At 44.7% G+C, this 21,259-nt stretch overlaps 1 protein-coding gene across 4 annotated transcripts in view; it reads left to right on the top strand.

Moving 5' to 3' along the window:
* The window catches only part of RTN1 (reticulon 1), a 139,466-nt gene extending 118,207 nt beyond the window's left edge, over positions 1–21,259 (top strand). For 2 of the 4 annotated variants that reach the window (XM_083733761.1, XM_083733763.1), the window contains 6 exons: positions 9,364–9,571; positions 11,629–11,767; positions 13,616–13,685; positions 15,138–15,184; positions 18,359–18,417; positions 19,882–21,259. In XM_083733761.1, coding sequence (XP_083589887.1) covers positions 9,364–9,571; positions 11,629–11,767; positions 13,616–13,685; positions 15,138–15,184; positions 18,359–18,417; positions 19,882–19,924 — 566 coding nt within the window. In that variant the 3' untranslated portion in view covers positions 19,925–21,259. Of the gene's footprint in view, positions 1–9,363; positions 9,572–11,628; positions 11,768–13,615; positions 13,686–15,137; positions 15,205–15,266; positions 15,659–18,358; positions 18,418–19,881 lie in introns of those variants that run through there. The other 2 variants (XR_014562776.1, XM_083733762.1) reach the window with 2 other exon arrangements.

The raw sequence follows: 21,259 nt of genomic DNA, 5'->3' as shown, positions 1-21,259 counted from the left end.
AATTTTGCCAATGAAGGTTGGGGGTGGGGTGGGGAAACAACAACAGTGTTGATATTCATATAGCGAGAAATATATATATATACATATATACATATATACATACATATATATATATATATATATATATGCTTTCGTAGATTTTCACGGGTACAGGAATGCAGGTTTTGGTGTCCTCGGGTGTCTTCCCGTGTAAAAGTTGGGGTGTCTAGGCGACGTTTCGACGAGGTCTCACTCGTCATCTTCAGGCTGGTGCTTTCGGCTTCTTGTTACTGGAACAGAGCGGGATCTCAATGTTTGAGTTCCTATAAATACTGTAGAGGGGGTGTGGTGTCTAGCCTCCAATGTTCTGGGCAGAGAGGAAGTTCCCAGGCTAGTGTGCCTTTTCTTCTTTTGTTCCTTAATTACTTGAGAGATACCTTGAGTGATTTCTTGAGTGATATCCTGAGTACCACTTAGGTGGGTCATTAGGTGTGGATTAGTTGCTAAAGTCTTTGTGTCTTGACCTCTTGAACTTTGTGAAGAGTTTTCCTGAGAAGATGGCTGTATTGCACTTAGTTGTGCTTTGGCTTGGCTTCGTGTATAGGGGCGAGCTGTGGTTTTGTGGCTTGTGTCAGCCAGATCTGTGTAGGGATTGCAGGGGGGTGCAGCATCCGGAGGTGCCACCATGGACTGGCTACTGGATGGTGTCAGTAATTCATCTGTGGAGAGGGTCTGGGTTTGGGTCTGGTGTGGTTGATTGGTGTTGGCGTTCTGTGTGCCTCTGGATCTGGTGTCAGTTTTTGTGGGGAGGGCTAATTTCCAGATGTCTGGCAAGCGGGATGTGTCGTCACGCTTGTTCATGTTGTGAGGGTGTTTCTCTATCTCGATGGCTTCCATGATTATTCTCTTGTGGTGATGTTCCGTGTTAAAGAGCAATTTGGAATCTGCAAAATTAATTTCGTGTCCTGTTTCTTTCATGTGTTGGAAAAGAGAGGAAGTTTTTTCTTCTTTTTTGACGGCATTCTTGTGTTCTGCGATACGTGCATTTATTCGTCTGTTTGTTTGTCCAATGTACGTGGCTGGGCAGACTTTGCAGGGTATTTCATAGATCCCTTGGTTTTCCAACTGGATTTTATCCTTGGGGTTTCTGAGGATATTGGCTATATATATATGTATGTATATATACTGCCTCTTAACATGGTTCGTTTAGCAATCACAGCTTATGTCAGAGGTGGGGGACCTCAGGGTCAGGGGCAAAATGCAGCCCTGTGGTCCTCTCTGTCTGAGTTGTGGGGTGCTCCAAGGCCACGCCCCTTCTCCCCAAGGTTCCTTGCCTCTGGCTCCGCCCACCACTGCCATGTGCCCATCACATGGTTGCTCAGAAGGGAGTGAAGCTCTTGGGCTGAAAAGCGTTCCTACCCCTGGCTTATGCTGTATCGTTTTAGGGAAATGAAACTTCATTTCTGCACATTTCTTCAGTGAGGGGTCTTTAAAATACATTTTTGTGTGTGGAGAATTCAAATCTGTTATTTTTGTGATTGGGCTTGGTAAGTCTACATTTGATGAAGCTGCTTTCAGAAAACCAAGTGTTTTTAATTTTACTTTCTGAAAATGATAAATAATAGTAATATTAATAGTAATAATAAATATGATAATATAACTGCAGGTACTTGGCAATCGTTTTTTAAGGATTTCTATGCAATTTTATATACACTTAATTTACCAAGCAAAACTAAATTGTATTAATTTAACTTAAATATCTTTTGAATTGCCAAGTTGCAACTTTTTAGCACCCCTCATTTTTGGAATTTGAAAGCTGAAAAATTCCACATGTCCTATGTTGAGGGCCATCTAATCCTCATTTAAGGTCTTGTAATACAGTGGCCATTGCCCCAATTTGTGGCAGCAAATTTCATAGGTCAGTTATGCATTTGGATTAGGAAGGTGCTGTCTTCTGCGATGTCCTGACTCTACCAGTCTACATCACTGGATAAATCCCAATTTCTACTCTTACAAAAAAGGGAGAAAATCTTCTCTCTATCTACCTTCTCCAGACCCTGAATAATTTTATAAACCTCCCTCATAATCCTTCCCTTCGCCATCCTTTTCATCCAATTCAGAAGTCCTAAATTCTTTAACCTGTCCTCACAGATAAATTTCTCCAATCCCCTGATCATTTTCTTCACAACTTTCTCTATGATGCTGTTTTCAAGATTGAGTGACTAAGAGCAATGCATAATGTTGCAAACATAGCTAGCCATATCTGTGAGTAAGTATCACTAAATAAGTTAAAAAAGAGAGGTTCGTTCTTCTTTAGCTTTAATATTGCTTTCTACTCATTTCCCTGCAAGAGAAGATAGCTTAAATGCTGTGTGTAATTTGCTGGCTCCTCTTAGGTTTCTCTTTGTAAAAATGTTTTAAGTGAATACTTGCATATTCTAGTTCAGAAATAAATAATTTCGCAACTGAGCTCTTAAAAACCTTTCTGGTGTATGCTGTCCAGACCCAATGACTTGCGAGTAGGAAATTTGTAAATTACTCTTTGAACTTAATATTTTGGCCCCTTTCTTCAGATGCCCTCCTGAAAGTGAGGGAGGGGGGACCAGGTTCTTGCAGTTTTCTCCTTCCAAAATCTCCTGCATCAAAGACTGATGCATATAAATAATATGGCGTCTCTGCAGTTTCCCTGCCCTAACACTTCATCTACCCCCTTGACTGGTGCTATTTAAAGATTTTTTATTTATTCTTTGCTTCAGTGTTGTCAGCAATATGCTCTTCAAATTATTTGTTTTGCAAATTATTATTTTTTTACTTGTTAGTAGACATTGTTAGAAGGTTCCAGAAAAGAAACGCTGCCTGGCATATAGTATGCATCAAGGAAATGAGATAAGAGGCATTTTTAATGTGATCTGTGCCAATTTTCAGATGTGAATTCACGTTGCCTCATCTTTTGCTGGTGGATAATGGCCATGACAGTGAGCAACAAGAGACTGTTGGATTGGAAGACAGGGAATCTCTTTACAGTGGTACCTCGGGTTAAGTACAGTGGTACCTCGGGTTACATACGCTTCAGGTTACATACGCTTCCGGTTACAGACTCCGCTAACCCAGAAATAGTGCTTCAGGTTAAGAACAGAAATCGTGCTCCGGCGGTGCGGCGACAGCAGGAGGCCCCATTAGCTAAAGTGGTGCTTCGGGTTAAGAACAGACCTCTGGAACGAATTAAGTACTTAACCCGAGGTACCGCTGTACTTAATTTGTTCTGGAGGCCCGTTCTTAACCTGAAGCTGTTCTTAACCTGAAGCACCACTTTAGCTAATGGGGCCTCCTGCTGCTGCCATTCCGCCGGAGCACGATTTCTGTTCTCATCCTGAAGCAAAGTTCTTAACCCGAGGTACTATTTCTGGGTTAGTGGAGTCTGTAACCTGAAGCGTATGTAACCAGAAGTGTATGTAACCCAAGGTACCACTGTATATAGAGTGAGACCATTGGGCCATTTAGCTCAGTAATGCCTACACTGACTGGCAGCAGCTTTCCAAGTTTACAGACAGCGGACATTCCCAGCCCCACCTGGAGATGCCAGCATTTGACCCAGGGCCCTTCTGCATGCAAAACAGACGCTCCAACACTGAGCTGCAGCCGTTTTGGCCTCAGAGTTGCTGCCACCCCTTGGTTTACAGCTTTTGCCAGGTGATGACTCTGCTTGTTTGTGCAGGATCAATCTCCTAACGAGCCAGCCCTTTCCCTTGTTTTCCAGTAGTGCTGTCAAAAAACGAATCCCTATCAAGTTACTTCCATAAGCAAGCGCTTTCATTTATTTCTCCTGAGCAGAGATTTCCGCCCGCCTTAAGAAAAGCAAGAACCGTAAATCCACTGCGGATCTTGCATAGTGGCTCACTGGGAATGCGATTCACTTCCCTTAGAAGGCCATGCTGGTCAATGGGGCTTCCCACCGCTTCTCTTCTGGGTTGAAAGCCAACAGAAACATATAGCATATGTCAGGCTGTGGTTGATCTAGCTCAGAAGCATCTGCCCTGACAAGTAGCAGATTTTTAGGAGTTCAGACAGGAGTATTTTCCAGCTGCATTTAGGAAGGCCAGATACTCAACATGAACATAAGAAGAGTTCACTGGATCAGACCAGTGGCCCATCTCATCCAGAATTCTGTTCTCACAGTGATGCCTTGGATCCTTTGCATGCAAGACACATGTTTTCTCTGTGATCTGCAGACCTCCTCCTAAGCAAGGGTGTTGGTAACCATCTTGAGGACCAGCTCAGAGCAGAAAACAACCAAGAACAGGCAACAGAATATTGTAGTGAGTAACAGGGAGCAGGTCTGTCTTCAGATTCAGGACCCTGGACAGCTCTTGGGGACTGCAGAGGTTGGTCACAAAAGCACGCTTTTCAGCTTTGATTTTTTTTTTTAAAGTCTCCGGCTTAAGCAGAGAATCGTAGAATTGGAAAGGACCACAAGGGTCATCTTTTGCCCAAAGGAATCTTTTGCCCAATGAGGGACTCAAACCCACATCCTTAGATTAAGATGCTCTATCCGGTGAGCGGATGGTGCTGTGGGTTAAACCACAGAGCCTAGGACTTGCCAATCAGAAGGTCGGTAGTTCAAATCCCCGCGGCGGGGTGAGCTCCCGTTGCTCGGTCCCTGCTCCTGTCAACCTAGCAGTTCGAAAGCACGTCAAAGTGCAAGTAGATAAATAGGTACCACTCCAACGGGAAGGTAAACGGTGTTTCCGTGCGCTGCTCTGGTTCGCCAGAAGCGGCTTAGTCATGCTGGCCACATGAACCGGGAGCTGTATGCCGGCTCCCTCGGCCAATAAAGCGAGATGAGCGCCACAACCCCAGAGTCGGCCACGACTGGACCTAACGGTCAGGGGTCCCTTTACCTTTACCTTTATCCAGTGAGCAGCTGTTTTGCATTTCCAATGGCTGCATGTTCATTTCTCAGTGGCTGCATGACGACTCCAAGTCTGTAGACACAAGCTGCTGTCTCTTCGACCGGGAGCTTTTGGCGCCAGCATTCTCAAGGGCTGGGGGTGGCCCCATCTCCTTCCCCTGACAGCTCGAGCTGTGCTTCAATAGGTCTCCCTCCAGAAGAAGAAGAAGAAGAAGAGTTTGGATTTGATATCCCGCCTTTCACTCCCTTTAAGGAGTCTCAAAGCGGCTAACATTCTCCTTTCCCTTCCTCCCCCACAACAAACACTCTGTGGGGTGAGTGGGGCTGAGAGACTTCGGAGAAGTGTGACTGGCCCAAGGTCACCCAGCAGCTGCAAGTGAAGGAGCGGAGACTCGAACCCGGTTCCCCAGATTACGAGACTACCGCTCTTAACCACTACACCACACTGGCTCTCCAGAGGGTCCCTCAAGCAGATCCTCAGCTGTGTTTCCTGGGGACCCTGCCTGCTCTGAAAGGTCCTCAGCCTGCAGAGTGTCTGGTCCATCCTCGGAGGAGTCAGTGCCTGGTACCAGGTCAGGGCTCAGCACAATTCAAATGAGCGAATGAGGAAAGATTGCTTACAAAGTCAGGATGCTGCGTGGAGGAGAAAGGAGTAGCATTGACGTGATGATGATGATGATGATGATGATAATAATAATAATAATAATAATAATAATAATAATAATAATAATTAATATACCCCACCCATCTGGCTGTGTCTCCCCAGCCTCTCTGTGCATGTTTATCCTTACAAGCCACCTCTTCTTATATTTCTGAAGGAGCTACATAAAAAGTTTCCAATCTGCAGTTTTTACAAATGTGTGCATTTTAAAATTCTGCTAACTGATTAGGGTTTTGGTCCATCAAAATCTTTCCAATGAATTAATCGGCTGAATTCTGCAGCTCTACAGAGTTTTTATTCTGTGAACTGCCCTGAAACCCCCCAGGTATAGGGCACTGCATATATTCAATAAATAATAATAATAAAGAATCAGCATGTAAAGACCTCACGGTCCTGGCCTTGAAGGATTCAGTGCTAGAACTCTGACTAGATTAGACATGGAAGTTTTGCCTGAAGTCAAATCCGAAACAAATTCGGAGTGAAACATTTGAGAAATTTCGAAGTAAGACAAAACTGTTTTAAGACCAGTCAGGTTTTCCATGGGTGGCAGCAGCTAGCACACCAAGAGTTTGTCACTGAATTTTGCCATGTTTTCTTAAAGCAAAACCCAATTTGGCTAATTTGGCATTTCCTCCATGGACAAACCTCTGAGGGATTTCAGGGGAAGATGAAAAGAGCTTTAATAAGACTAGGAAATTTTCCCTGGGGAATTCTAGGCGCCGCTGGTCTTCTCTGAGTCAGAGACACTAAGGAAATAAAAGAGGCAGAAAAAATGAAAGAAGGTAGATGACAACAAACTCCTTACATGGAGAAATTGCCATCAACAATAAGAAATTCTACAGTCCTACATGGGGATAGATGCTTGAGGCGTACAAAAGCTGTTCATTATTCATTCATTTGGCTGGCAGATGTTGTCAGCGGCTTCTCCTTCCCAGTCTCCTGTGCATACACCTCCCAGCCACAGGTTTTGATTCCTTGTCGGATCTTTGCTGATGCACCTGAATTAACAGTCACCCCTTTCTTCTCTTCCTTCAAACAAACACACGCCATGTTCCCCCTGCTTCAAAGAGGGGAAGGCATCTTCAGAAGAAAGGGGGAAGTGTCAACGATAAGATGACAAACGGGAGCTTCTGAGTCAAAATAAATGCTAACGGATCATTATATAATTAGCCAAGAATTCTGACAGTGGGTGGTGGGAAGATCTGTGCGTTGCTGTGTCATCTGGGTAGGCAGATGTTTAAAAGCTGGGCTATTCAAGATGCTTTTGTGAGCTGAGTGGTACATTTCTTGCATTGGACCAAGAATGCAGCTCTTCATCTGTCGTCAGAATTCACCAAGACACACTGCTCAGTGTCCCCAAATGTTTTTGCATGTCTGGAATGTGCCCTTGGACTCTTGCTTGTCTATGTACCGTATTTTTCACTCTATAAGGCGCACCAGACCATAAGACGCACCTAGTTTTTGGAGGAGGAAAACAAGGGAAAAAAAATTATGAATCTCAGAAGCCAGAACAGCAAGAGGGAAAGCAGCAATCCCTCTTGCTGTTCTGGCTTCTGTGATAGCTGCGCAGTCTGCATCTGCTCCATAAGACGCACACACATTTCCCCTTACTTTTTGGGGGGGAAAAGTGAGTCTTATAGAGCAAAAAATACGGTATATAGAAACCAGTCTGCTCTGTGTGGGTATGTGAAGGCCTGTAGAAACTAGCCAGTTGTACAAAGGTAACATTCACATTTGTTGCTCACTTTTGCCCGTGGCCCTATTCACCCCAGCCATATGGTCCCCCAGGAGGTTAGTTAGAAGGGGCCTCCAGACTGAAAAAGTTTCCATACCCTGAACTAGTTCACCTTTGAGGTCATTTTCAGTGCTATCATTCCATACCCAAAAGAGCTTCTCCACCTGCATTGTTCAGCCTGGACACTGAGGTCCAGCTCTGAGGGCCTTCTGGCAGTGACGTTACAGGGAACCAGGCACAGGGCCTTTTTGGTGGTGGCGCCCTCCCTGTGGAATGACCTCCTATCAGATGTCAAGGAAACAAACAACTCTCTGACTTTTAGAAGACCTCTTAAGGCAGCCCTGCATTGGGAAATTTTAAATGTGTGATGTTTTACTGTGGTTTTATAATTTTCTGGAAGCCGCCCAGAGTGGCTGGGGAAACCCAGTCACATGGGCAACATATAAATTAGTAGTAGTAGTAGTAGTAGTAGTAGTAGTAGTAGTAATTCCTAAGTAAACTCACTGTTCAATTGCCACCTGAGGCTTACAAGGAGCAGGGGTTGTTTGGTGGTGGCTGTCTTATTGTGGAATTCACTGGGGAGACTCACAAGGGTTGCTCTAATTTAATTTGCAACAGATTGGTTCACAATAAACTTTTGTATTCCTAGGACTTTTAAATCTTTCTCTTCTTGCTCCATTTTAAAATTAATAATACGAATTACAAAAGCAGCAGCAACAACATTTTATAGTTATTGAGATTTGAGCATATTTTAGATTTTTGTTTTAAACTTTTACAGTTACCCGAGATTCAAGTATGCTACCTTGTGGGTCTGTTTGGATCAAAATGGGTTAGGAATCGAAAGCCCATTCAGCAGATACTCACATGTCCATTTTGTGCTTAATAGCTTGGGGAAAACTCTGGGAAAGGCTGCACTTGGTAACTCTCAGCTTATGATGAGCCCTGCAAAGCCCTAGCAAGACCTGTTGCTGCCACAACAGGCGAAAGTTTCCAATATTGTCCAAGAGCAGTCTTAACTAGCCTTAAGCTTACAGGATAGGGACAGGGCTACAATGGAAGCAGTTTGTGTAGGCAAGTGGGGAGCACCCTCTAAAAAGCCACTAAATTCCTAATTTCCCCTGCTCTCCAGCTCTCTCTTCAATTCAGACCAAAATATCTAGAGTTGAAGCTCTGGGGCTGGCTGGAGTCTGGAGGATACACCACACATCAGCTGCTAGACAGACAGGGAGGCTGAGCAGCCTAAACAAAGCCCCTTTGGTCTCTTCAGGGCTTCCTCTGCTATCACTGACGTCCTCTTCAGACTCACCAGTTCCCTTGATGATGATTCTATTTATTTGTTTCCCGGTGTGGCATGTATATGCAGTTGCGCATGAGCAGAACGAGTGTAAGGGGGCGGGGGGAGATACCTGTCTAGAGAGACACTTGTCCAAAGCAAGTTTGGCTGGAAACACTCCAGTTCATCAGACTAACCACCTAACCCTGGCAAAACAAGTGCACCTTAAGCCCATCGATAAGGGCAAAGGGTTAAAGCAGGGGTAGGCAACCTAAGGCCCATGGCCACAAGTGGCCCACGGGGGTCGTTTAACCAGCCCACGAGCCGCCCCCGAACCGAGCTGCTCACTTGGTGAGTCCCCACGCACTGCGCTAAACTAGTGCAGCGCGGGGACTCGCTTCTGTGGCGCTGGAAATCACGTTTCTGCATGCGCAGATGGTGAAAATCGTGTCTGCGCAGACACAGATGCCGGAAATCGCGGGCACGATCACTCGGTCCAGCCCATGGAGGGATCTCCGCTGGAGTGAACCGGCCTATTCGAGGTAAACCTTGCCAGCCCCTGGGTTAAAGGCATTTTGGCAACCAGTAAACCTCACTGAATGAATTTCAATGGACTTAGCCAGCCTGGCTTTGCTAGGCTGGGCTGTTCGGCTCTGTTTACACAACTGTAATTATTTACTCCAGTTGCAACTTTGCCAAAGAGCTCATTACTCTTGTATTTGCAGTGGCAGGCTTTGTTGTCACCATTCCAGAGTCTGGTTTTAACGATTTGCCTTCCCTCTCCGCCCCGCTCTTTCTCTTCCCAGCTATTGACCTGTTATACTGGCGTGACATCAAGCAGACAGGCATCATGTTTGGGAGTGTCCTGCTGTTGCTCTTCTCCCTGACCCAGTTCAGCGTCGTCAGCGTGATTGCGTACCTGGCGTTAGCGGCTCTCTCCGCCACCATCAGCTTCAGAATCTACAAGTCAGTCCTACAGGCTGTGCAGAAAACTGATGAAGGCCACCCATTCAAGTGAGTGCTCTGCAGTTATTACCCAGGGCACTTAATTTTGCCAGCAAAACTATTGGCAAAACCTATTTGGTGTTTCGCAACTTTCTGACTAGTTGCAGGACCTTAGCCAGAGCTAGCAGAGTACACGCAGAATCCACGGAAGCAATTGGCAACGGCTGCAGACAGGATAGACGAAGCAGGAACCAGGAACTTGTAGTTAGGTGTTTATTATATACAGTGGACTATTTACAGGAACAGAACACGGATCTTTTGCTAGCTCTCTCTCACACGACTCACAACTCCTACACTGACACACAGAACTCTGAACCTCTGAACTCACGAATTAACACATTCCAGTTAGTAGGCCATTAATTATCACTCCCTTGAGAGAGCTTGACCAACCAGGGAGCTGTCTCCATGCCTCTGTTATCACCAGGCAGACTTACTCCTTCAGATTGCTGGCCTCCTGAATCTGTGGGGCTGCTTGCCTTGTGTCATTTCATGAGCATGTGTTTCTTGGTGTATATGTTGTGCTTTGAGCACGCTAACAGAAAAGCAGGGCAGAAAATCTGCTAAATGCATAGTAGCTCCTGCACAAGTTTGCAGACAACCAAGCAATGCAAGAACTGGACAGATTATCAAGGCTGTTTCTCCCCATGGACCCAATTTCCACCTTCTTAGCTGCACCTTTCCCCTCCTCTTAATGTCCTCTTCCTGTTTCTCAAGGCCAACTCTTGGGGAGGCAAGTGGACAAGGTGCTTCTGTCAAGGAAGCAACAGTGGCTGGTCAGGATTCTCCAGATAGGGAAGGGCTGAGGGGTGGTGTTCAAAGGAGGCATGGGGTAGTGTATCAGGGATCTGAGAGGTACGAAAAGATCAGGAAATGCATCATTAGAGTTTATAGAAAGGCTGTGGGTAAAGATAAAGGTAAGGTAAAGGACCCCTGGACTGTGGAGTCCAGTCAAAGGTAACTATAGGGTTGCAGTGCTCATCTCACTTTCAGGCCAAGGGAGCCGGTGTTTGTCCACAGACAGCTTTCCAGGTCATGTGGCCAGTATGACTAAACCGCTTCCGGCACAACAGAAGACCGTGATGAGTGCCGGAACACACAGAAACGCTGTTTGCCTTCCTGCTGCAGCGGTAACTATCTACTTGCACTGGTGTGCTTTCAAACCGCTAGGTTGGCAGAAGCTGGAACAGAGCAATGGGAGCTCACCCTGTTGCGCAGATTCGAACCGCTGACATTCCGATTGGCAAACCCAAGAGGCTCAGTGGTTTAGACCACAGTGCCACCCGCTGTGGGTAGGTTCTGGTGGTTGGAGAATGCAAGACAATAGGCTTTTGGTCTGGAGGAACAGTGAGGCGGTGAATTGGGTCCAGTGGGAGATGGGGCATGGGGGCAACTTCAGGTTGTGGCAGATTTGCGGTTCTCAAAACAGTTTGCAAACCAAAACACAAGCTATCCTTCATAAATCATTATCTGAATTTTGCAATGCATTTCCCCAACCAGAAATGTATGTGAAAAAATCATATATTAGGGGAAAGTCTGCATACAAATGTTAGAATGCATTTTCTGTTATTTTCACCATTAGGAAAAACTGTTTGCACAAACGTATTTAGTATGTTAATGTTATGTTTTGAAGTAGGGTAGTAATTTTTTCTTTATTTTATTGTTTAATCTTTTTGTAAACCGCTTCGAAGGTTGTTGTTTTTAGGGGGGGAAAACCAAGCGGTGTATAAATTTAATGAAATAAACAATAACTTTTAAAAACATGCATGTTAGGCAAAATTGTGTGCCTTAGGAGAAAAACCCAATAAGATGTTGGAAAATTAATTATGTGGAAATGTGGTGAACTGAAGATTGGAAAAGTGAGAAACTGAAATAAATTGAAATGGACAGAATTCTCCACCCTTAGGAGAATGCCATATTATGGTCTGCATGTGCCCCTTATAGTCTGCATGTTTCTGTCTGCAGTCCAAAGATATGCAAGGAAGGGGGGCGGGGAGAAGAGCCCAGTGGGGGAACACCTTGGCATTAACACTGGTGTTTTCATGATCTGAGTTACGCTTTTTCGACAGAAGCTACTTGGAACTGGAAATGTCGCTCTCCCAGGAACAGATTCAGAAATACACAGATTGCCTCCAGTCGTACGTGAACAGCACAGTCAAAGAACTCAGGCGGCTTTTCCTGGTCCAGGACCTGGTGGATTCCTTAAAAGTACGTGGGCGGCAAAAACTAGAGGCTAGCCAAACTTGGGGCCTCTTGAGTTTCCAGATCAGTGGCTTGGGAGGCTTTCAAAAGGGTAAGGGTAAAGGTACCCCTGACCATTAGGTGGTGTAGTGGTTAAGAGCAGTGGATTCGTAATCTGGTGAACCGGGTTTGATTCCCTGCTCCTCCACATGCAGCTGCTGGGTGACCTTGGATTAGTCACACTTCTCTGAAGTCTCTCAGCCTCACTCACCTCACAGAGTCTTTGTTGTGGGGGAGGAAGGGAAAAGGAGATTGTGAGCTGCTTTGAGACTCCTCAGGGTAGTGATAAAGCGGGATATCAAATCCAAACCACCACTTCTTCTTCTTCTTCTTCTTCTTCTTCTTTTTCTTCTTCTTCTCCTCCTCCTCCTCCTCCTCCTCCTCCCCCTCCCCCTCTTTGACATCTGGTGGGAGGGCGTTCCACAGGGCGGGCGCCACCACCGAGAAGGCCCTCTGCCTGGTTCCCTGTAACTTGACTTCTCGCAGGGAGGGAACTGCCAGAAGGCCCTTGGCGCTGGATCTCAGTGTCCGGGCTGAACGATGGAGTCAGAGGGGTAGAGAGGAGTCAGAGGTTGCCCTTGCTACCCAGCAGCAGGACAGTCCCAAGCTCTCCTGGCTCTTCTCCCCCTCTGACACCTCACTCGAGGAGAGCCCTGCATGTTCCTGAGCAACAGAGGGCGTCGTTGGGCTAAAACACCCATCATCCCCAGCCAGCTTGGCCAGTCGTCAAGGTCCTGGGAGATGATGTGGAGACTCAGGGCTGAAGAACCCTGATTTAGAGACCTGATGTAAGATAAATACACAGATTTTAATTCAGAAGGAGGAGGCCATTGTAGACTGTCTCCCTTCCCTTTGTTCCTGCCCTAAGGGCTGGAACAGGCCTGTTTGCAGTGGAGTAGGGGGTGCTTTAAAAAACCCTGAGTGCATTGCACACATGTATTTTGGGAATGTGCCCATGTGAGCTAATTACTTATTGATTTCTTCCAAGGCAGTGTAGAATTAAAAGTAATCCATGGGAAAAGGACCTCCGTAAATCGGTTAATTGAAACAAAGATAGTATAGATACAGCTGCATGCAGTCTGCGGTTTGGTTGGGGTTTGGTTGTGTTTTTTTAAATGTTCTGAGGAAGATGGTGAGACACACATCCCAGTCAGGGATACGCAGATATAGAACTCGTAAAATAAGCATTCAAATTTGTAACAGCACTTTGGGGGTTTTGTTTTAAGGGTGGTCCCCAAAATGAACTAAATGTCAAAGAAACACAAACATATAACACAGAAATCCTACTCCTCATCTGCCTTTGGGATTTGATGTTTTCACACACTGTTATGTATGTCTATATCGTTTAGTTGTGTTTATGCTGTGTATTTTATTAGGAATATTATTCATTTCTTGTAATAAAAGGTGTTGTTTTTTTTAAAGACATGTTTTGCATTAAGTGGAAACTCAGTTCTGCAGCCTGTACAAATAAAGGATAGTCATATATTTGCTTATTTTGCACAGTTCACTCTTAGTTGTATAATATCAAACGACATTTTAGCCCAGATTTAGCTAAATAAATCTAGGGGGATAATGATCAGGAAACTGAAATAATAAAGCTAGGTTTTCTAGAGTTTTCTGTACCATCCATTTAAAGCACGTTAAGTGTGCATTTAAAGTACATCACTTCCTCCAAAGAAACTTGGGGACTGTAGTTTACTAAGGATGCTTGGAAACACAGCTATGCAAAGGAAATGTCCGTTGGATCTGCTATCACTTTTCTGTTGTCAATATAGTGTGCTTGTGGGAGATGTAATTACTGTCTTTCTGATTTAGTTTGCAGTACTAATGTGGCTATTGACTTACGTTGGAGCCCTCTTCAATGGCTTAACTCTTCTGATAATGGGTAAGGTCTATCATTTATTTTAAGATACGTTTTTTGAAATTAAGCAGCAGTATCTCTTGGGACAAAACAGCTTCATCAACTCCATTGAAATATGTTCTCCTTACAGTGTCAATTGTTTCCTGCTGGCCTGGTTCGCACAGAATGCTAAGCCATGGTTTGTTTTAATCCGTTTCAAAAACAAACAAACCACGAGTTAACCATAAGTTCTCTCAAAGACGACCAAACAAACCACAGCTTGTTTCCCCAAAGCTTGTTTTGTTTTCAAGCTGCTCTGGCCTTGTGTCTTTGTAGCTTGCGGGGGGGGGGGGGGGGATAGCCAAGCAAAGCTGGGTTCACACATAATAGTTAAACCAAGGCTGGTAAGACAACAACCATGACTTCAAATTAAGGTTTAATTTGTAAACAAACCAGAGTTTAGCCATTGGGCAGGATGTGCACATAATGCTAAGTCATGGTTTACTAAAGCACACGTCAGTAAACCATGGATTAGTGTTATGCGTGAACCAGACCAATTATAACTTCTTGGCTGGTAGTCCTATAGAGACTTATTTGAGTTCTCATTCAGAAAACTACGCCACTGTGCCTGCAGCATGCCAACCTCCCTGCTGCTTCGCTCCTCTTAATCCCAGTAAGCATCAGTGGCACAGCTGTTGGGAGGTCTGGTAAGTGCCGCCGCTCCACCATGCCACCCTGACTGGGCTATACAGATATATAGTCTGATCTGGTATAAGGAAGCTTCCAGTGTTCCTTTTTTGCAACTATTGAGATGAAGTATCTCAGTTATTGTAAGAACCAGCCCAGGGTGTCCCCCGAGCTTGTGGGGCTGGCGCTAGGGAGAAGCGTGCTTCTCCCCAGCGCCAGCCTCCAAACCAGGTCGGGGAACAGCGGGATGCCGGCGCTGCACCTCCCCACTGTCCCCCGAGCTTGTGGGGCTGCCCGATATCTGCATGTGCAGCGCACCCCAGGCTTCAGGATGCAGGCTGCTATCTGCAAGCCTTGGGAGCCCGACGGGAACTCCCGCTGAGCTCCCAAGGCTTGCGGATAGCTTCCTGAAGCCTGGAGAGCGAAAGGGGTCGGTGCGCACCGACCCCTCTCGCTCTCCAGGCTTCACCGAAAGCCTGCATTTGCCCCATAGGACGCACACACATTTCCCCTTCATTTTTTTGGGGGGGGGAAAGTGTGTCCTATAGGGCGAAAAATACGGTATTCACTTCTTCTGCCTCTTCTTTCAATCGGGAACACAATTCACAGTGAACTCTAGGCACAAGAAAGACTTGCAGCTATAAAGATGACGAGCCTTCCTAAACTTTCGTTCCTATTTCAGGGTCTCCCTCAGAAATGTATCAAAAATGCTTGGAAAACTTTATTTAATACATATGTTTTGCAAAAGAAGAAGGAAAAAAGACTATTAACTCTGGGAATGTAATGCTCTTTCTTTTTCCTTCTCTCTAGCTGTGGTCTCAATGTTTACTCTACCTGTCGTATATGATAAGTACCAGGTATGTAGAAGGCCCATTTTGCAGTTGTTTCCTTAATCCATAAAACCCAGTTAGGGAGGTTGACCTCCAAAAGAGGAATCAGGCAGTTGTTAAAGAAATGTTGAAAAGCTGTAGTCCTTTCCCCAGCAGCCATGGGGTTCGTGAACAGTTGAGATTGTGTAGTTTCTTGGAGACCTTTCAGCCATCATGAAAGAAGCTGTGGTGAGCACCTTTTTCAGAGAGCTGATGGTGTGATGAAACACAATAAGCAATGTGCACATATCTATTATATCTGCTGACAAACAAGTTTTTCAGTTTCCTATTGTGCCTCAAACACCCATAAAAGTCATTTGATTTGAGACAAGAAATGAATGGAACAATTTCCAGAGGGGTTGCCACAGGGCTGGATTAAGCATTAAGCAAAATAAGCACATGCTTAGGGCATCAAGAAAAGGGACGCGGGCGGCGCTGTGGTCTAAACCACAGAGCCATGGACTTGCTGATCGGAAGGTCGGTGGTTCGAATCCCCGTGACGGGATGAGCTCCCGTTGCTTGGTCCCAGCTCCTGTTAACCTAGCAGTTCGAAAGCACATCAAAGTGCAAGTAGATAAATAAGTACCGCTCTGGCGGGAAGGTAAACGGCGTTTCCGTGTGCTGCTCTGGTTCGCCAGAAGCGGCTTAGTCATGCTGGCCACATGACCCGGAAGTTGTCTGCGGACAAAACGCCGGTTCCCTCGGCCTATAGAGCAAGATGAGTGCCGCAACCCCAGGGTCGTCCGTGACTGGACCTAACGGTCAGGGGTACCTTTACCTTTACCTTTTAGGGCATCAAGAGAAGGAGGGCACCACAGAAATTTTCCATTGCCGGATTTACCATAGATCAGCAAGTCCACTTTTCAGTTTACAAATACTGAGACAAAATTGTGTCTATATTAATTAAAGCATGAAAGCACAAGATTCAGCTGTAAGCTAGTAATTAGCTTGTTCGTAGCATGGAATAAAGTAGAAGCATACAAAAATAAACATTATCTCCCATCTTACTGTAGGTTTCATTTCACTGCGAAGAATAAAAAGTTATTTTACAGCTTATTATTGTTTATATTTTGAATTAGATCTATATCGGGACACCAAAACATGGATAGCTCAGTTGGTTAGAGCATGGAACTGTTAACGCCAAGGTTGCAGGTTCGATCCCTGTTTAGGATGGCTGCGTATGGTTGGACTAGAAGATGCCCAAGAATCCCTTCCGACTCTACAATTCTATGATCTATGGAAATCTTTTAAGTGCTTAGGGCAGGCATAGGCAAACCTGGCCCTCCAGATGTTTTGGGACTACAACTCCCATCATCCCTGACCACTGGTCCTGTTAGCTAGGGATGATGGGAGTTGTAGTCCCAAAAGATCTGGAGGGCCGAGTTTGCCTATGCCTGGCTTAGGGCCTCTAAAGGTCTCGCTCCAGCCCTGGGTTGCCATTTTAGGGTGCAATCCTAATCCACTCTGCTGGTGGAGCTATATGCAGCAGGGCTGTGGTAGAAGGTTGGGGGCCTGAGCAGCCCTCAGGCCCATTCTGTACATCGCTGAAGGTTTGATCAAAGAGAAACCATTTTCGATGGGGCAGTGTACATGTCAGGGGCCACCAAGTGAGTGTCGATACAGTGAATCCTTCCACGTTGCGGCTACTCATGTGTGGAAACTGTTTGCGTGCTGGAGCTCACTCTTGGGGCTCAGCTAATTTTGTTCTCTCCCTCACATACAGTATTTTCCTTTTCCAGTACTTTGTGGTGGGCGGGTTGGAGAAAAGTTAAACTGCATGGTTTGCATGCTGGACATGAATAGCTCACCATGAAGCAACACCCACTCCGTGGAGTGATTCAGAAGGGTCGCCATATGGTGGCTGTCATGTGCAAAGTGGCCTCAGACTAATGATTGTTGCATGCAGCTCTCTGAATCCATTGTGCAGATAGAGAGATGATAGATGATAGATAGATGATGATAGATAGATAGATAGATAGATAGATAGATAGATAGATATAGATAGATATAGATAGATGATAGATTGATTGATTGATTGATTGATAGATGATAGATAGATAGATAGACAGGCAGGCAGGCAGGCAGGCAGGCAGGCAGGCAGGCAGGCAGGCAGTTGATAGATAATTTCTCTTTACTTCTCAGTCTGTGTTCTTTATTTTGAATACACGCTTGGGGCTTTTCTAGATCTTTTTCTTTTACAAAACAAAAAATCTGTTTTGCAAAGATAGGGAAGTGATGAGATGCGCTGGTGAGTAATGCATAGATAGTTTGGAGAAAGTGTTGGCTGCTAGTCATTTGGTGTGGGTTTCTTTATTTTAAAAAAATATTTTCTATTTATTTATTTTTTTGCATAATCTATAAAGGCCAAAAACATTTTGCTGTCTGAAGCGGAGCCCGAATGCCTTGCTCCCCAAGCTTGGGAAAACGGTTTAACAAGTTTTGTTGCAGTATTCCAACACCAGATCCTGCCCTCCAGTCCTGTCCCCATTGCATCCCCCCACCTTGAGAGCACACTTGGCTCTGTTTTTCTTAATGCAACCTGTAGGTCTCAGGGAGAAGTTATTCTTGGCAGTGGGGGAGTATCCCACCCCCCAGTTCCCCTTATTTTTTTAACTAATTATTTTGTCCCCAATTGCACACAAATTATTACAAAATGGACCGTGGGCAAACGGGCAGTATAACTATAAAGTATGGAAGAATTTTTCACTCGGGGACTATGGCCAAAGTGTGTGTTTGTTGAGAGCTGTAAGCTGCCCAGAATGGCTGGGGAAACCCAGCCAGATGGGCAGGATATAAATAATGAAATGATTATGATTTAGCTACATCAGCTCTGGAGAACACCTCTGTCAAATGTATAGATTATTCTCTAAACCCAGGGTCATGGATTCAAGCCCCACATTGGACGAAAGATTCCTGCATTGCAGGGGGTTGGAAATAATAATAATAATAATAATAATAATAATAATAATAATAATAATAATAATAATGTATTTGTACCCTGCCCATCTGACTGGGCTTCCCCAGCCACTCATTAAAGCCACGCATTAAAAACTTCCCTGAACAGGGCTTCCTGATGATCCTAAAGGTCCCTTCCAACTCTTCTGTGATTCTTCCATGTTGATGCCTCACTGATTTCTCTTCCCCATCCTCCTTTCTTTTCAGGCACAGATTGACCAATACTTGGGGCTTGTGAGGACCCACATAAATACCGTCGTGGCGAAGTGAGTCTCCTAACGCAATGTTTTCCTAGAGGGTCAAGTTACTGACAGCTATACAGTAGGGATGGTTCAGGGCAGAAGGGTCAAACCTTCCCTTGGGGGTGTCCACAAACAGCCTGCAGCTCGCCTGTCCAATTGTATTCCTCACAGTTGTATATTTTTCAGGTTGCAGAATCTTACAAAGGATCCTCTCCCATTCTATTGTTAGGGAAGATTCTCATATTGCAAGAGACCGCCTTCTTCCCCACAGACCTTATGGAGGTTTCAGAGCAGCAGAGAGAGCCCTATTGTGCCCTTGGACATTTTGGGAGAGGCAGCCAGGGAGATGGGATTTGCTAGGCCAGCCCCTAAGTTGTGGAAATCCCGCCCTGCCATGGTCTGTCTGGCACCTTCATTGTACAGCTTTTGCAGTATTCTGAAGACATATCTCTTCACCCTGGCCTTTGACACCTCTCACACAAATACAAACCCCCAATTCTGAGTGTATCTGAAGAAGTGTGCATGCACACGAAAGCTCATACCAAGAACTAACTTAGTTGGTCTTTAAGGTGCTACTGGAAGGATTTTGTTTTGTTTTGACTATGGCAGACCAACACGGCTACCTATCTGTAACCCCAATTCTTCTGGTGTAAATTGTTTTAACTGATTTTAATGTTACCTTTCTTTATGTTGTTTTAACTTGCCCTGGGACCTTACGATGAAGGTCAGGGCAAGAAATCGAAATAATATTAACTAAACCAATTTATTTATATCAGCTATGAAAAAAAAACGTTCCTCCCCTCTAAGATTCTACATTGCAAATCCTACACTGAGCCGCCTTCCCTGCCTGTCAAGGCAGCTTTTTTGAAATGGGCCTGTCAGGATTTTTAAAAGGCAGAATCAGACTCCTCTTCATGTGATTAATGTGAATTCCAGTCCTAGCCAAACACACTTGCTTAGCTTTTTCATGCCCTGATCTGGTTTCTCCAAATCTCTGTGGAGCTTTTCACTGGGCATGCGGTGAGGGGCTTTCAGAGATTTAATCAGGCAAACCACTGTCCTATTTTTGGCACCTGGTAATAGTGTTTTTGTTTAAGCAAGACTACCCTAGTATGCAAAGCTGACATGTGCATTTCTGTGTATAGGGGCAGAGAGGGGGGGATATTTTAACTGCTGGTTTTATTTGTATTTAAATATTTTCAGTCAACTTCTTTTTAACTGATTTTTATTAATCGTTTTAAAGCACCTTTGATGTTTTACGCAAACCACTGAGAGGTTCTTGCAATTAATCTGTGTACAAATTAGGTTAAATAGAAGGGAAAATACAAAAAGAGACTGCCTCTTTTTCATGCAGTGAGTGCAGCCTAGCTGAAAACGTTTCTAAGTGAAAGGAGCGCTGTCTAGCAGAGAAAATGAAACACGCTGTGGAGCGGCTTGTCTGAATCAGTGTTTAATTCTCTCTTTTTAATCTCCCCTTTTCATCTCTAGGATCCAAGCAAAAATCCCAGGCGCAAAGAGGAAGGCTGAGTAGAAACAGCAGCAAGAATTCCTCACCTACAGGCGTGAATGATGAGGGAGTCTGGGATGAAAACAGCTCTGTTCTTACTTTTTACTTATAATTTATTGTTCGTCTCTCTCTCTCTCTCTCTCTGTCTCTTTCTCTCTCTGGGTGAAGGCAGACGTAAAGTAGAAAGATTGCATAAAGAGTGTCCCTCAGCCGCAGTGCGATCCCAATTTCCTTCTGGCTTCATCACAACTACAATGGCAGGCACACATGCCAGTGAATTGAACACTGGTTCAGCTGTCTGTCTGACTCTCCTCCCCCAGGCCCTGTTGCTTCAGGTTGGCTGTCCAGCTTTTTCTTTTTAAAAATAAAAACGAGAACTTCACTTGAATTTTCAGGCACTTTTGGCTTTTGTTTTTTTTTTTTTTAAGTGCAGAAGTACTCCAGGGATGGGGAGGGACGAGCGTCTGGGTCACGTCATAGGGAGCCAGCCAATTGGCACTGTCTACAGCCAACTCCCGCTTCAGAATTGCAGAACTCTTTTCCACCCAGAGCTCGACCCTGGAAAGGAAAGGGACGTTTGGACCGCTCTAAACATGGTACATCTGCCTTCACCCCTCTCTCTCTTTCAAACACCATGATCTCAGAGATGTGAAACAACGAAGCAGCTGTTTTTTTCTCCTCTCCTGCTGTTTCTGTTCTCTCTTAGACTATTTGCAATCACGTGTGTCAAGCACTAAAGTATAGTAAAGAGAAAAAGTGTTCTAAGTGTGGTTCTTGTGTTGCTGCTCAAGTGCATGATGGTGAGAGCCTAAAAATACTATTGAACTTTCTTATTTTTTATTTCCTAGTGCTTCTCTTACTACTTCTTCCTCTTCCTCCTCCTTCTATTGGCATTGCTTCGATAACTTTTAATGTTACATGTCGCTAGGGCTTTCCTGCTTAGTGCACTGATGCGGTTTTGCTTCTATGTCCACTGGGTTTGCTGGTTGAGTTTATCTTTACTAACTTATCTAGAATCGTAGACAGACGTCCTTAAGTGTTGTTGTGTTTTTTCCAGCACAAGTAATGAAAAGCGAAAGAGAAACCGGTAATGATATGGTATAAGCCGTTTTGTATAACTCTCTAAAAGGAAAAGAAAAAAAAAGAATCAAGCAAAACCAACCCACCCAGTACTTATTTTTTGTTCTTAAGGGATCAACAGGCTGATCAACATGTATGGGAATTGAAGACTTCCGGCTTGTAACATGTATCACAAATTTGTATGACGTTCTCTGTAGGACTTAATTATGGACTCTGAATATTTGCACTTATGTACTTGATACCGAATGCAGAAATAAATGTTACTAAATGTTAAAAAAA

This window comes from Podarcis gaigeae, assembly GCF_964106915.1.
Source record: "Podarcis gaigeae genome assembly, chromosome: 1".
NCBI classification, from domain to species: domain Eukaryota; kingdom Metazoa; phylum Chordata; class Lepidosauria; order Squamata; family Lacertidae; genus Podarcis; species Podarcis gaigeae.
Note: the sequence above shows the minus strand (reverse complement) of the source record. Positions and strands in the feature narration are given on the sequence as shown.